The sequence below is a fragment of the Montipora foliosa genome, chromosome 7 (assembly GCF_036669935.1).
Source record: "Montipora foliosa isolate CH-2021 chromosome 7, ASM3666993v2, whole genome shotgun sequence".
Lineage (NCBI taxonomy): Eukaryota > Metazoa > Cnidaria > Anthozoa > Scleractinia > Acroporidae > Montipora > Montipora foliosa.
In genome coordinates this window covers 27,638,803-27,654,479 of record NC_090875.1, presented here as the reverse complement: position 1 = coordinate 27,654,479, position 15,677 = coordinate 27,638,803, and the positions used below count along the sequence as shown (strand labels likewise).

The window sequence follows — 15,677 nt, the reverse complement described above, 5'->3', positions numbered from 1 at the left end:
CAAATAATAATAAAATAGTAAATGATTTGACCCAGGAGTCATTATTATTATCATGTCTTTAACTACTTATAACAGTTATCAAGTCAACTCGAATCAACTGAAATCAAAAATTGGTTTTTGAGGAGGGAGGAAAATCGGAGTGGGGAAAAACCTCTCAGAGGAGACACGGAGAACCAACAAACTCAACCCACACACATATGACGCCGAGTCTGGGAATCGAACCCAAGCCATATTGGTGCCGGGAGACAAGTGTTGTCTCCACTGCGCCAGCATGGTTCCTCTTTCTCTTTTCCTAGTAGCGACATTCGTTGTATTGCTCTTACCCCCTCCCTCGGGTTAGATTTTATATGAATACACTATTGGCGAATATTCAAACTTCCCGCTCGTGTTATAATCGGCAGTTTTGATTTTCGATCGTGAATTAATGAATCTTTATCCAGGTGCCAAAGCTATATTTTTAACACTTCCTTTAAGGCAATACATGAAACACTAAAAAAAGGTATCGATTAGCTTTTCTTGACAGAAGCATTCCCATTTCATTAAGAGGGTCATATGTGAGGAGGGTCATATTTTGGTGGCATTTCTGTGAAAGAGGAAATGTACCAACTTGCCTCGTTCTCTTTTGTCCGTTCTCAGGACAGCGTAGGGGTGTTCATAGTCACCATCCACATTTGAATTATCATTCGGAGATTCGGTCACTTCATCAACCTGTTTAAAGAATATGACAGCAAAAAAAAAGCATCTGCAACCCCCTTTTCCTGAGATAACCATGAAGAATTTAAAAGTAATTAGGAATGCAAAAGTTACACGGTCAAAAGTCATGAGTAATTCCTTACTGTTCTGTCTGTAGCCATAGAAGTCGAACTATTTCTGGCAGAGCTTTCTTGATTATGTCTCATCCTGTAAATGAACATGTGGGAACTATCAGAAACTGTCAGAAGTATGTCGTATGTTCTCCAGACATCACCACTTTCGCAGGAAATGTATCTTTTCTGTTACAAACGATTCACATTTGTCCAAACTCTTTGGTCATCTTTGGTCATCTTGCAATCTTCTTATTAGCATAATCTGATTGGCTAATTTGGCTAATAAGAGTCTACGCGTCAACCTGTTACGCAATGCTCTTTTCACCTCTCAAACATGGATGACCAATCAGAAACGCTCATTTTGGGAAATAAAACAATCAGATTGCGAGACCGTTATAGACAACGGACTTTGTCGTTGTGTCACCATCTTGGTCAATCTCTAAAATCAACATTTTCTTTGACGTTAAATATTGTGGTAAAAAACAACTCGAATGTGGTTCAGGGTTGTCTGTACTTTATCTGCAACGATATTCGTCATCACACTGGTCAGAATTTGTTTTGGACTCACTTGGCTGCGCCTCGTGTGTCCACAACATTTTGACCACTGTGATGACGAATATAGACTGTTCTAAATATAGATCGTCTGCGAAACATTAAGTCAAACGAGAGAGATGGGAATTGTTTCCTTCGAATCATAAGACTATATAGGTCTTGCTGCTTTGAAAGCTCGCTGTCTTACGCTTATTTGAATTAATGCCACTTGCAACATATTTTAACTCCTTGTCAGGACCAGAGGAGACTTGGCAAAAAAGACATAAAATAGATTTCATTTATGGAGCATCAGACGTTGGCAAGACGACCTCTTCAAGAAATTGGGAGAGTAAATGTCAGCCTTAAAACATCCCATTCCCTTCGAAATCCTCAGGTTTGTCTCCGTGCGCATTCACCTGAGACCTTCAGCATATCCTGAGATCTCCAACTAAGGCATATGGCTACGTTGTAAAGGCACAAATGAAACTATGTTTCAATCTTATTTTACGGTTGTACATTGAAAATGATTAAGCGAGCGTTACTTTAAACTCTGGTGTCGATACGAACGGTGTAGTACGATGATGACTGTCACTATGACAAATGCTGTTATCCCTGTTGAAATACCAATGTATAAACCATAGTTGTCTCCTTTCCTTCCAGTGCGAACATTTGGAGGAATCTGAGAGAGATAAACGAGAATTACTATGGATTGGTGAAGAACCAATGTCTTTATTCACAAAGTTTTTTAAACATTATTTTGCCGTCAAGAAAAATTAAAAATACAGATGTATACAAACAAAGACGAGAAGATAAGAAAGAAAATTGATGATTACATTTGGTGGAGAGGAGGCCTAAAAGAAACTACTTATGTAACTTTGGCCTCCCAAAATAAGACAGCTACCGCTTGTTGAACCTACAAGTTGGCGACGGAGATTGTCATTAAATGCCTTTATATGAATATTACAAGCATTTAGGTATTTAAAGTGTTGAAATATGAAGTAGTGTAAACATTTACATGTTTAAAACAATTCAGTTGGCGCAAGAGGAACAAACTATCTAAGATTTTTAATAGTTGTGTTGGAAAAGAATGCGTTGAGTACTTTTTGTTGAAGGAAGCTGTTGAGGTAGAATTTATTATGTCATTGCTAAGAGAATTGTAAAATTTAGTCCTTGATAAAAAACAGAAAATTGTTTGATCTTTGTCCGACGGAAAGGCAAACGGACTGCAAGAGAGTTTTCTCGTATGATATGTGTGAATTTGTCTGTTTAGGGTAAATTTGCTAGCTAACTTGGGAGGATTTTGATAGGACAACATAAATTGACCAACCAAGTTGTAACATTTGTAGATCGTGGATTTTTAAGATTTCAAGGTTCTTAAATTAAGGGTCAGAATGAGCATTAAAATGGGATATGTGTATGATCCTGAACACTCGTTTCTGTAAAATTACCAGACGCACAAGGTTAGTTTTATAGGTGGGATAAACAAGTGAATAGCACAATATACGTAAGGAGTTGGTGCTCTTAGAGTCGGTAAACTCACTGAAACAGTTGATGACTTTGACGAGACTTCTACTCTTGGAGTGCCGTTGGACGTTGTCGGGAAAATGACAAGCTTTTTTGGTGCGGAGTTGAATACTAGAGAACTTTCAGGTGCTCTTGGCGTAACAACTGATACCCTTGAGGAACTGAGAGTCGGTTGAAGGTCTAATACTCTGGATGTCTTTGAAGAGACATTCGAAATTGAACTTGTGGGCGCGTTAACTGGAGCTATAAATAAATACTGTAAATGAACAAGTAAACTGAATTGAACCTTAAACAAGTATATACATATATATACAGTTCAATGAATGGGACTAGTCGTTTGACATTTGCCTACAGGCCTGTTTCGTGGAGGCTTTAGGCTTCCACTCTTCAGGGCTTTTTTAATTAAACTGTGTGTTGCCTGCAGTATTTATAATTGGTCATCTTTCCACATGCGTGCGTACGAAAAATTCACGAGGTCATTAGTGTAAGTGTCCTCAAATTCGCTATCACAAGCATTCACAAGATCGCTATCATAAGCATTTACAAGATCGTTCGTGCGTAGCGTAATTTAAATGCTTAAATGCACGAACGATCTTGTAAATGCTTATGATAGCGATCTTGTGAATGCTTGTGATAGCGAATTTGTGGACACTTACACTAATGACCTCGTGAATTTTTCGTACGCACGCATGTGGAAAGATGACCAATTATAAATACTGCAGGCAACACACAGTTTAATTAAAAAAGCCCTGAAGAGTGGAAGCCTAAAGCCTCCACGAAACAGGCCTGTAGGCAAATGTCAAACGACTAGTCCCATTCATTGAACTATTGTAACGCTCCCCCACTTGTGGGTGTAGAGCACTCTTCGTAGGATAAACTTGGACACTTCATAAGGTATATATATATATATATATATATATATATATATATCCCATGTCCCATGTCCCATGTCCCACTCTTCAGGATCGTACAATGATTACTATCCTTACAGGATTACTGTTTTTACATGATGATTTTATCCTTCTACCCATGCGCGTAATTGTAAATTACGATTTTAATTACAATTTCTTTAAGAGGAATTTGTTTACATGCCTACAGCCGCTTGCTAATTCTGATCGTTCGTTGAGCGTCGCGAGCTCCGGGTGACAAATTATATAATACTTCTCGAGTGTACATAAGTTGCATTTTTTGGTGCTGTTAGAATACGCGCGCGCTCTTCCCAAAATCTTCCACGCAATGCTGTAATTTACTTAAGCATTTTTTAACCGCCACACATATTTACTTAACTCTGTCTGGTTCCTGTGCACCACATTCCTGAAGGACTGGTTAGGGTTGGCAAGTCCGAGGTCACGAACACTTCCGATGTAGCTTTTAGGCTGATTGCCGGTGAGTCAGTAACATGTGTTATCTTCGTTGGCAGTATGGTAGAAGAAGATGACCTTGGAGGGGCATTAACAGGACCTATAAATAGATACAAAATCAATAAATAAATAAACAAGTAAACTAAGTTGAACTTTCTTTAAGGAAAATGTTACTTTGTAGTCTTTAATTTATTCTTTTGGTCGATTTTTGCAAGGCTTTTCTCTCATGATGAGCCGAAGTTTGACAAAGGTTGATAATCCGTTATGCTGAGAAGACCAGGGTCAGCTAAAATATGCTTCCTTTGCTGTATAATCAAGAATATGCTTGTCGAGGGCGTAGCGTTGATGCGAGTACTTTGGCTTGCGATAAGAATTAACGTTGTTTCAATATCCGAGAAAAAACCATTCACTAGATTATCACTTGTAAAAATTGATTCTAAGTTACATTTGGTTTATCTTTACCTTATTTATTTATTTATTTATTTATTTATGTATTAAGTTGTATTTTTTTTTAAATTTCTGTAAGTCCCCCTTTTACTCTACGATGAAGCCAAAAAGCGAACTTACATGATTCTGTTCCTTGGAGTTTAAACGGCAAACAGAGACCGAAGGTCACTCTTCTATCAATAATATGTGCTCCACACTCTATGTACAAATTGAGGGCTTTTCCTCGAAGTATATTGCTGCCATTCACACAAGTATTAATCTGTGATAAAGAGATAATTACAATCAAAACATGACCATAAGTTCTGTGCTTTTTTTTTATTTAACAGGGCTCTTTTTTCTAGCCCCCATTTCCCCCTCCCAGTTTGAATCGCCTCTCCCTTGTCACAAACTTCATAGCCATCAGTCACAATTCTCATCATCACCAAAGTCGCCATTGATTTACTTGGCTTAGCACTTGTAGTAGCTTTCGTGACGTATAAGGTGATTGGCTGGCTACCTTAACCAAAACCAAAAGACTAAACAATTGAAGCAATGAATTTGACTTAAAAACAATAAAAGCTGCTTACAGTACCAAACAATGGCAGGTCACGAGAGCTCTACACTGCTGTTTTTTTCTCTTGAAAGAGAAACAAACTAAGAAAAGCCATGACTTAACTTACTGAAAACTTGCATTGTTTACAATGCACAGATTATTTTGTGAACTGGTGTGTGAGAAGTAAACATAGACATGAACGTGCAAATCAGGCAGAGGTTATTAACAGCACCAATGTATGAGAAACGAAACGGGAAAAGTTTGGACTGCGGAAATTTGATACGGATAAATAATAATAATAATAATAATAATAATAATAATAATAATAATAATAACAATAATAATAATAATAATAATAGTAATAGTAATAACAATAATAATAATAATAATAATAACAGTTCTTATTATTACGCATTTCGCGTACGCTTCATGAATGCGTTTACAAAATGGTATTAACATCAGGTATTAAAAATAACTATGAACGTATAAATATCTATGTATATTTAAAGTAAAAACAATGTAGCCCTATTTCCGTACAGTACTGAAAATTGGTGTGAAATATTTACTTAATCAAGTATATTTTATTGACCATCGACATCTGTCGATCTAATATTAAGCTGTTTATCTATTAAAAAGTTAAAACCCTTGAACAGCTTGTATGTTGAATCTTTCTTGTTCCTTTTTGTTCTTTCGTGCAGAAGGGGAGAGGGGGAAGTGGGGTGGAATTTGGAATTATGTCCTTCCCTTTGGAAAAATCCTGGCTACACTCCTACAATCACTCCTACATTTATTGTGTTATTTGAATTATCTCTCGTATCTTACCCGGAGAAAATAACGTTCATTCACAGATGCTCGAGTCATTGTTAAAAGGCTTGGTACGACGTTTAAATACTGCTCAGTGAAAGCGCGTTTGGTGCCATTACACGTCATGTACGATGAAGAGTCGAATTTTAAGGAGCAAGTCCAAAGCTCCCAAAATAAGTACCTCATGGAGGTTTCTCTTGCATCGCCAAAATTCAAGGTAGGCAAACGCCCATCAGCAGTCTCGCCAACTAAGCTTGCCTTTGCGTCACAACCTAAAACAAAGCAATAATAATGACAATAACTGTGATGATGATTATGATGAAGATAACGATGATAATATGGGCGCAGCGAGCGAGTATCAACACTAATCTGGACGGTTAGTTGTGTTCCTTTTGGCCGAATAGGACTGCACACGTATATATAGCGCTTTCCATACTCGATTTTTCCAGGCTAGCGATATTTCCTTTTCTGAATACGTAGTACATCGGTCAGCGGCTATGGACCTATCACCATGCGTAAAGCGTGATTGTGATCGTCCACATGCTTTAGGATTGCCATATTCTTCGTTGGATTTGTCACATGCTTTAGGATTTTAATAGGATTTCGAGAAGAATATAAAGGTAAGTTTATACAATCATACAATGTCAACCGTACGATAATCGTTAATAGGGAATTTAAGATCTACGGCGGCGACGGTCGACGAATACGTCACCTCAAAATATAACTTGGCTCTATCATAAGTCTTTCGCGATTTTTCAGGTTCGTTCACGTCCTACAATGTGGGTGAAGTATCCTAAAAATAAATTGGTACGAGCGGTTTCAAAGTTAAAATAGAGAATGAAAGATTCCCTGTTGCCTGCTTACGTTGTCGTCAAAACCTCAAATTTGGTGATTTCACGTCGTCGTTATGCAGAGGACCGCTAAGATACTTGCTAAAATCCGTGCTACACGTGCAGCACGATTATTTATGCTCTTTTAACCAATGATATTACTGTTTTGTGGCGATGTCGTAGTCGTAGCCGTCGTCGTTTCTTAAAATCCCTCATGAAAGTATTCATCACGGTGACCGTCGTCTTAGCGACGTATCTAGAGGAAGACTATGTGCTTTTATAAGTCTTTCTGCTCTGTTATGTGCTACTATCGATCTCAGGCGTCCGTGGACAAGGGCTTTTTCTCAGCCCACATCAATGATTGTTGATTTCAGTCTGCGGTTGAAAAATTCTGATCACGTGAAAATACCGACCACGTTTGGCGCTAGTCCTTTGTTCTTCTCACGGCCGAGAAAACAAAGAAACCTGAAGAAAAGTTTCTTTGGGGAGAGCAACAGGAAATAGCGTCATGAGATCAGTATACCGCAGAGCCACCAAAAATATCACGTGATCAGAGTTTTTTAACCGCAGACTGAAATCAACGGTTCGTGAAGTGATGTTTCGCAATGGATGGCCCACACAGTTGATCAGTTATTGACAGAAGGAGATGCCATGTACCTTGAGGCTTTTCAAGGGCAAACTATTCCAGATACAAATACAATCTCGCTGCCATATTTACCCGATCGAGTACGCTGGTCAGCCATCATAGTACGTACTGGATCCCAACATACCTGATCGGCCTGTTACTTTGTAATTACTGGGTTGCCATATGGCAATCCAGTCAGAATATGGATGGAATTTCATGAATCACGAATCATAGTTAAAAATCTCTTAAGAATCACTAATCTTTGTTTTAAAAACTCGGGAATCATGACTGACAACGACACTGAGGAAAGCTCAACAAAATACATGCACAACCTCGTTCCCAGGGTCTCTCTTCTCTGCCTCCATTGTCGTACATGCATGAATTAATTACTTTCGATCCAGGGAATGTACTAAATCGCTGTTAAAAATCATGAATCATTGAGGTAAAAACCAAGAAATGAAGAATACATTAAGACTCGAGTGATTTAGCCTCTATCTTCGATTGTAAATGTCTTGGTATGAAGACGTTACAATTGCCTCAGAATAGATAAAAACATGATTTCGTCAACTTTTTAATGGTAATAAACTCGTTCTTCATTGTTAGCTATTACTGATGTATTGTTATTCACTTAATTTTTGCGTCATGTTATGTTCGCGACACCAATTGTTCGCGATTTAAAAAAAATAGCGAAATTCGCGAAATTAGTGTCGCGAAATTTTCATGTAAACTGAAAAAGAAGAACGAGTAACATTCTTTCCCGTAGATGATTCAGTTGACTCAAAGTGATCACGTGTACCTTTATGGTTGCCTAGTACGTGATCAATTTCTTCCTTTTGACAGAACATCATGACCTTCCCCTTGATTCATAGAAGTCAGAGACTGCAGAAGTGTTAGTGTTTTTATGAGTGATTGTCATTAATCTTTCAACGATGATTCGATTCAGAGATATATATAAAAACTATGTTGTTTTTTTCTTCATCTGTCTTTTGGCTTGTCTTACTGTTAACTCCCGGCTTTTACGGTACTTTTTGGTGCAAACGTCAAACCAAATTTTTTTTTGACCTGGCATCAGATGTGACTGAAAAGAAGAGGAATCATGAAGCGTAAACAACATGTTCAATCCTTCCTTAGTGTGTGCAATAAACGTTTGCTCCTTTTCGCGGTTGGTGCGTTTTGGTGTTGCTTGAAAAATACCCTCCTCATAGTTTACGCTTGTTACGAGTTGTCCAGAGCCGATTGATTCCAAATAGTTTGGGTAATATTTCCTACCGCTACTACCACTACCACTTCTACTTCTACTTCTACTTAGTGGGCTGCTACCGAAGCGAGAACTTGTCTCGGTAACAAGAATAATAAATCGTTTAGAGGATAAGGGGTAGAAAAAGTCAGTTTACTTGATAATTGATTTTGTTCTGTCTGTGTTAAAGCTGGTATCATTGAAGGCTGGCAGTACGCGGTTTATCCCTACCCCACCCTTCCTCTTTCTCATTGCTTTGTTTTTAATTATCTATTGCAACGGGTGGCTGCATGAATCTGAGAAAACCGAAACATTGGATCAGAGCGGGTTTCACCTTCTCCAAGTCTCCGCGCATCAAGTACAGTTGCAGAGAAACCCTTGCTACTTTGTTCGTGCGAATTAACTGTTCATATGTGTGATATCTTACATACACAAATTGTGTGTGATGTCAAAGTCTTCAAAAACAATGAAGTAGTGTTTTGCGACATTGAGTGCAAATCCTAGCTTTGTCACCACGCTCAACATTTGTTTCTGGCAATGGTCCTTTTTCAGATGGCGACCATTTTGAGTCCCAAGGGACTGAAAACTATTTTTTGGCACCCCCTGAACTCGCTTCCAAACACATCAACTAGAGGCTTGGGGTACAAACTCTATTTTCATTGAACAGCATGGCCGCGGGGTGACAAATATCCATTCTCATCGATTTGTGTTGAATTTAGTTCAAGATAACTACCCAATCTTTCATTTCAGTTTTGTTGCTGACACATCGCAAGCCGCCAGAAAGGGTCAGTTGTCTTTTGTTTTTCAAAGGAAACCTCGTATCATAAGGTAATTAAAAATATTGGAAATGAAGAAGTTGTTTGGGGGGAACTGACATTGCCGTAATTTGTGATCTGCATACTTTCGTAACGAAGCTAAGAAATTATAGGACATTTAGAACAATTCAATTTTCATTATGTTTTCACCTAAAAAGTTTGAATTCAGAACTGAGCAATACTCCGGCTCGGGCAATCAAACGTTAGAAGTTTTCAGAAAATACAGATACAAGTTGATTTTTTAATCAAGCGTGAAAGTGGGTGAATGTAACTGAATGTATTGAGAGAAATCGATGTAACAACTTCCGAGCATAAATTAATTTTAAACTTAATCAACTCGGTTTATAATTTGTTTAATGAAAAAATAATTACTGATGATACTACGATTAAAAAATGTCGTCGACACCCAGAGTTTCTTAAACAAATTGATCGTCCACGTTTGGAATTTATAAGTGACAGTAAGGTAAGTGTTTTTGTCTTTGTTGCCAAAACAACGTATTGGCCAGTCGGAGCATTTAAGTCTCTCTTACGCACATGAGGAAATCGAGAATTCCTGCACGAAAGGTCTTCAAGTTGTTTAACGCGATAGTTGCACTTTCAGGGTGGAGAACTTGACCTCAGTATCTAATTATCCTCTTCTGGTGGAAACTATGGGTTTGAACAAACTCTGATCCCTTCTAACAAACTAGACTTACGGAATGCCCAACACAAAAAAAAAATGCAAAAGGAATTACTCTTTGCAACCGTTAACTATTCGACTTGTGGAGTATACCGTGGTGAAAATCTTTTGAGGAGCTTTGAAGATCCTTAAAAAAACTTCAGGATCTTTGCTTGAGTCCTCGAAAACCTTGGAAACTGAGGATAGATCATAGCCAAGATTCTTGAAGATCTTCAAATATTCTTATCAACGTCTTAAAGATTGTGACTGTCTAAACAATTTCAGTCATTAGACTACCTTTAAACCCGTAATCAACCCAGTCCCCGCTATTACTTTACATACCACAGTAAGGTAATTTTTGATATTCCAATCAGAGTATTTCGTCCACAAATGACAACAAAGTGACAAACTAATGGTAAAAGAAAGATTTGCTGGGTTTCATTTCTGTTTTAGTACCCTTCCGAGAGCTTCATGATGCCAATTCAAATAAGTATAATAGTTTATATAATATCACCTTAAGGGCCTTTTAAAGAGGGATCCTTAGAGGGATTAAATGGGTGTAGTTATTGATGAAAATTTGACTTGGAAACCTCACATCTTAAATTTCAAAGTCCGTTGGTATCCTGTACAGGTCAAGTTTTTGCCTTTCTACAGCCTCACTTCGTATTTTGTATTATAGATTAATTTATCCAGACTTAATTTACTGCGTTTCTGTGTGGGGATTGACTTATAATTCTAACTTAAAAAGAATAGTTACTTTCCAGAAAAAAGCGATTACAATTGTTGATAAAGTTCCCTTTGATTCCCATACAGATCCTATTTTTCGAGATCTCGAAGTTTTAAAATTCAGTGATGTTGTTTTGTTTCATTTAGGCAAGTTTATGTTTTTCTTCTCTATAGGTTTACTTCCGAATTCATTTAATGACATGTTTACGCTGGCTAATTATATTCATCCTTATAATACTAGAAACTCATCCAATTGCAATTTTTATATTCCATTAGTTCGAACTAGTATACGAAAATTTCTAATCCGCTTCCAAGGCCCTAAATTTTCCAATTCTCTTGATAGTCAAATTAAGTCATCTGGATCTACCGCTCACTTTTGCAAAAACCTCAAAAGATTTCTTCTTTATCGTTAGTAGCATCAAATTCTTCGAGGTATTTACGCTTTTGTATTTTTGTGGATAAATGTGTGTGTGTGGGTCTGCACTCTTTCGTCTTTGTTAACAATATATTGTATTACTTCCCAGTGCTATCTTAAACTTAATTTCCGAGTCTGATTTGAGGAAGCCCATAGCTCCATAAGCTCTTATAGTTTCTTTATGGGCTTCCTCGCCTTTTTTACAATTTTTTGTATTTTCTTTAATTAATAAATCGGATACATTATATGTAATCATGGCAAATAAAACCTTGAAACCTTGAAACCTTAAATTATTGCAATCAATTTCAGAGTTTCTTCAAGCATCTTTTGACGACCTTTGCAAGAAATAGCAAAGGTTTTTGCGAGGATCCTGTGAAGAATCTCATAGATCTACCAAGGATCCTTGAAGATCTTCAAAGATCCTCTGAGGTTTTTCACCAGGGTAAATTTAACAAAGCCTCTCCTCCTTGGCTGAAGCAGAGTCTGTTTACTCTGGCTGAAGCAGCCAATTTGTTTAACGCCTTCGTGGAAAAGTTTTTAAGTCAACGTTTTTCTTTTGAATGTCTGCTGTTTCAACCCCAGAAGAAAAGGCAAGAAGTTACATTGTAAAATTGTGATTTGTTATTTTGTCCGTTTATCCAAGGTCGACCGTATAGCCGAAATTTGTGGGGCTCACCTTTCTGGGACTGAAACCTCAAATTATTGCATGGGAGGAAACGTAACCAAATAAATTACCTTGTTGAATGTGATCTCGAGTTTGGTTGTTCCCCATGCACACCCATCGGTTGTTAAGGAATGAGAAAGTTGATCTTGGTATGGAACACTGACAAGAACAGCTACGGTTCTGCCCCACCGCATTGAATGAACTACAACTAAACCGAGTATCACTACACATCCAAGGTGGCAGGTTAAAAGTGTCCACGCCACTACTTGGTCTGGAAATCTGCATAAATTGAGCTCTTATAACGAAAACATGAAGCTGGAAAACCAAAAGTATCGATGCTTCAAGCTTCATTTCAGATGCGACTGTACGAAACGTTTCTCACCAATCAACCGAATGATTATGGCACGCCTTGATCCGATTGCCACTGAAATGTAGGACTTGTATATCTTCTCTGTCAGCGTGAGGACTTTTTTCGGATTTGCAAAATACAATCCTCTTGCCGTTTTAATCGATAATCTATTATTCAGCATACACGTCCAAAGTTTCTTTCCAGCAATCAAATATCCCAGACGTTTTGCGCTTTACTCAGTCTAAATGCTGAATACATACGCCGCAGCAGGGCTGTTATTGGCTGAGTACATCTTGATGACATCTGTCTAGCCTTGGTATGAAAACTATGTTTTTTAACTAAGCCGTTCAAAAATGACTTCTAACAGGGAAATGCGTGGTGTAAAATTTTATTAACGGAAAGATGTGTGAAATAAACTACCAACTGACTAAGAAAACTCTGAAACTGGCAAAGAAATTGTCGAAAGTGATAACTTGTATCACTCAAAATTATCACATGCTATTTGTGGCAGCAAACTTAAAGACCTAAGTTATAAGGAAAAAAAGGTTTGCCTTTGACTTTTTAGAACTTATGACATCTCCGACTACACTTTTTCCATTTTTAAACTTAAAGACCTGTTTGAATGAATCATTAGGATAATTGCAGAATATATCTGTTTAACTTATTAAATTCATAATCTTTGATTAGTGCTTATATTTAGTTATATTGCACGCTTGTCAAATGGATTGCACTTGAAATATTTCAAGGAAATAAGAAATAGGAAAGGCGCTGAAACAAATATCTGGAATCTAATGATCTTCGACCAGAATTTCATTTTTTGGATATCAAGAGAGCTTTCTTTCTTATATTTTACTAGCTTAGTATTATGTAAAACACTGAAATCAAATGGCAATTTTTTGATGGATTTAACAAACTTTGAAGGAATCGAACGCCTTGAATTCATCACAGTGGTTACTCAAGTCGCATCTTACCGGTATTTTGTACTCAACTCTGAAAAGGTAAAAAAATGGAAATGTGACAATGAAGTATTATTTGAATGAAAGCTTGTTGTCTCTTTTGTGCTTCATTATTTACGGTCAAGGTTCTTTCGAAAAGGGTTCGATGTGTGAACTGTCAGAAATTTATTTAATTGCATATGCGTTGTGACACGGATTGTGTCTGTTTGCACGCACGCAATTGAAATAGCAAGGGTTTTTTTGCTTTCAAAAGCAAATATGTTGTTTGGTTCAATATATTTTTCGCTCGAAAAGGATTTCGTGATATTTTCTGCCTTTGTGAATTTTAATATCATGTTGTGTAATGAATTCCTGGCTTGAAATGTGATACGAAAGGATTTTTTTTTAGTAGTGCTCTGTAAGCAGGAAGGGTTCACGAAAATAAACAGGTCTGTTGGAAGCGAGCCCCAAAATCAGCAAAAAATTGTGACGCCGATGAATAAGAAATTAGCTGCTATTTCCAAAATGATGAATTACGTGGTGATAAATAACCTCGTCTTGGAGAGTAAATTTTTGACTTTGCAGAAACAATGGTCAACCTCAAGAGTTGGGCGATTGTGATCTTTGTTTTAAATTCGCTCATTTATTGTCAAACTTATAACACTTGACAGAAAAAGAAACTTACAAAAACCCGGTATCTTGCCATCATTTGACACAGATGCTTCACTGTTTGGCGAGTAAACATGCCGCGGTAACTTAATCACAGCGCCCGCTGAATTCCGGCGATGTCACTTTCGATTTTGCGATTTATTTGTGCAGCCAAATGTAGAATAACAGAATTGAACTTATCAAAAATTATCCCAAAATGTTTGTCTCTGATCGTAACTTTTTATATTCTATATTCTCGGTTCAAAATTAATGTTGTTTTCATGTCGGAAAATATTTTATTCTCGATCGACCTTCCTGGAAACTTCCTTCTTCTCTTTCTGAAAACTGTGTATCAATATTTATTTACTTTTGCATCAATATTTGTTTTGCATAAAGCAAGCTAACAAAATCTGTACCTTGCTGAGTTCGCATTTGTTAGCGTTAATAGTATTTTTGGTCCAATGCTTCTGTTTTTCAGGTCACCCATCGAGATACTAACCCCGTCGGACAGGGGCATTCAGTAAACTTTAGTATTACGAAGCTGTCAGATGCTTAGAGGGTACGCTTAAACTTCTGATGAAAAGAAGTTGTGAGGGAACTTGAAAATGATCAAAATGTCAGCCCAGAAGCCAATGTTTCTCGCTTCCCCTTTATTTTTTTCAATCTTTCGGGGTTCAGTACTTTGCCAGTAACCACATGTTTTCTCAGGGGGGCTATTTACATAACACTTCTACCATGGCACTACAATGATAGACAATACCAAAACAATATCTTGCACTGTTAGAACTACATATTACGCAAAGACAACTTGAATCTTATGGAAGACAACACGCAGCTCAGTTGACATTATGGAATAAATCGCTGTGTTACTTCACTACGACACGTAAGCAATGCGTGTCTATTTTTTATAAAGATGACAGGAATTTCTTCTTTGTGACAAATAATTAATTCATAAGCCGGTAGCCAGGATTTTAACCTCAGAAAAGGATCTGTTTCGTCGTCCGAACGTGTGAGGACCTGTGAGCCAAAGGGCCTCTGCTGGTGTGACTTCTGGGTGACCCCTTAAATGGTCTTAAGGACCCCCCAACTTGAAAAAATTGCGATTTCCTATACTTGTCAATTCCATTTAATTTCTTTCTGGATGTTGACTTCAACTTTGTTTAAACCTGACAACAATTAGATATTGATTTCATTTCTATATACATTTATTTCATTGAAGTATTTTAAAACAATTTTTCCATGGTAATTTCTCTGTTTTCTGTTTTTCTTAACAGGAGAGATTTTGAAAATGAATTGATTAAAAAGTTAAACGCTAAAAGATTTTTAAAACACATTATAAAAGTGAACGACGTTTCGGCGCTACGTTACGCCATTATCAAGTTAAAAAGTAAAAAAGTGCGAGTTGTAAAATGAATATATAATATTTGAAAAAAATACAATAAATATTTGCAGGTCCTATGGGTATAATTCCTAAGGTAAGAAACACAAAAAGATAAAAATAATGATTAATAAATAAATAAATGTACGGTAGTGTCACGTGAACGGTTTGGCGCGAATGGAGTCAGCTTGCGTGTTAACAGAAGGCTTGATGTCCTTTATGTACAACACCTCGTACACTAGACAATCAAACTTGCTGTTGCATTTCCTCGGAACTTTGAAAAGGTGATCCTACTGGCAAGGCACAATTTCATGCAAATGTTTTCACTCAAAACTAACTTTCCACCTTCAAAATCGACTTTCATTTTTTTCTCCCGTCATATTTGCGAAGTT

General features: G+C 37.2%; 1 protein-coding gene and 1 long non-coding RNA gene across 11 annotated transcripts in view; one reads left to right on the top strand and one right to left on the bottom strand.

Annotated features, from left to right (window-relative positions):
• Window positions 1-12,611, bottom strand: part of LOC138011659 (uncharacterized) — a 14,426-nt gene extending 1,815 nt beyond the window's left edge. The window contains exons 1-8 of one of the 2 annotated variants that reach the window (XM_068858779.1): window positions 12,358-12,611; window positions 6,024-6,277; window positions 4,790-4,928; window positions 4,149-4,322; window positions 2,878-3,104; window positions 1,880-2,016; window positions 837-900; window positions 612-708 (exon numbers count right to left, since the gene is read on the bottom strand). In XM_068858779.1, the coding sequence (XP_068714880.1) occupies window positions 612-708; window positions 837-900; window positions 1,880-2,016; window positions 2,878-3,104; window positions 4,149-4,322; window positions 4,790-4,928; window positions 6,024-6,277; window positions 12,358-12,505 (1,240 nt within the window). In that variant the 5' untranslated portion in view covers window positions 12,506-12,611. Of the gene's footprint in view, window positions 1-611; window positions 709-836; window positions 901-1,879; window positions 2,017-2,877; window positions 3,105-4,148; window positions 4,323-4,789; window positions 4,929-6,023; window positions 6,278-12,046 lie in introns of both variants that reach the window. The other variant, XM_068858778.1, reaches the window with a different exon arrangement.
• Window positions 6,312-15,677, top strand: part of LOC138011665 (uncharacterized) — a 57,564-nt gene continuing 48,198 nt past the window's right edge. For 2 of the 9 annotated variants that reach the window (XR_011124763.1, XR_011124761.1), the window contains exons 1-2: window positions 6,316-6,625; window positions 9,448-9,525. This is a non-coding gene — a long non-coding RNA (uncharacterized lncRNA). Of the gene's footprint in view, window positions 6,626-9,447; window positions 9,526-15,677 lie in introns of all 9 variants that reach the window. The other 7 variants (XR_011124762.1, XR_011124760.1, XR_011124766.1 and 4 more) reach the window with 7 other exon arrangements.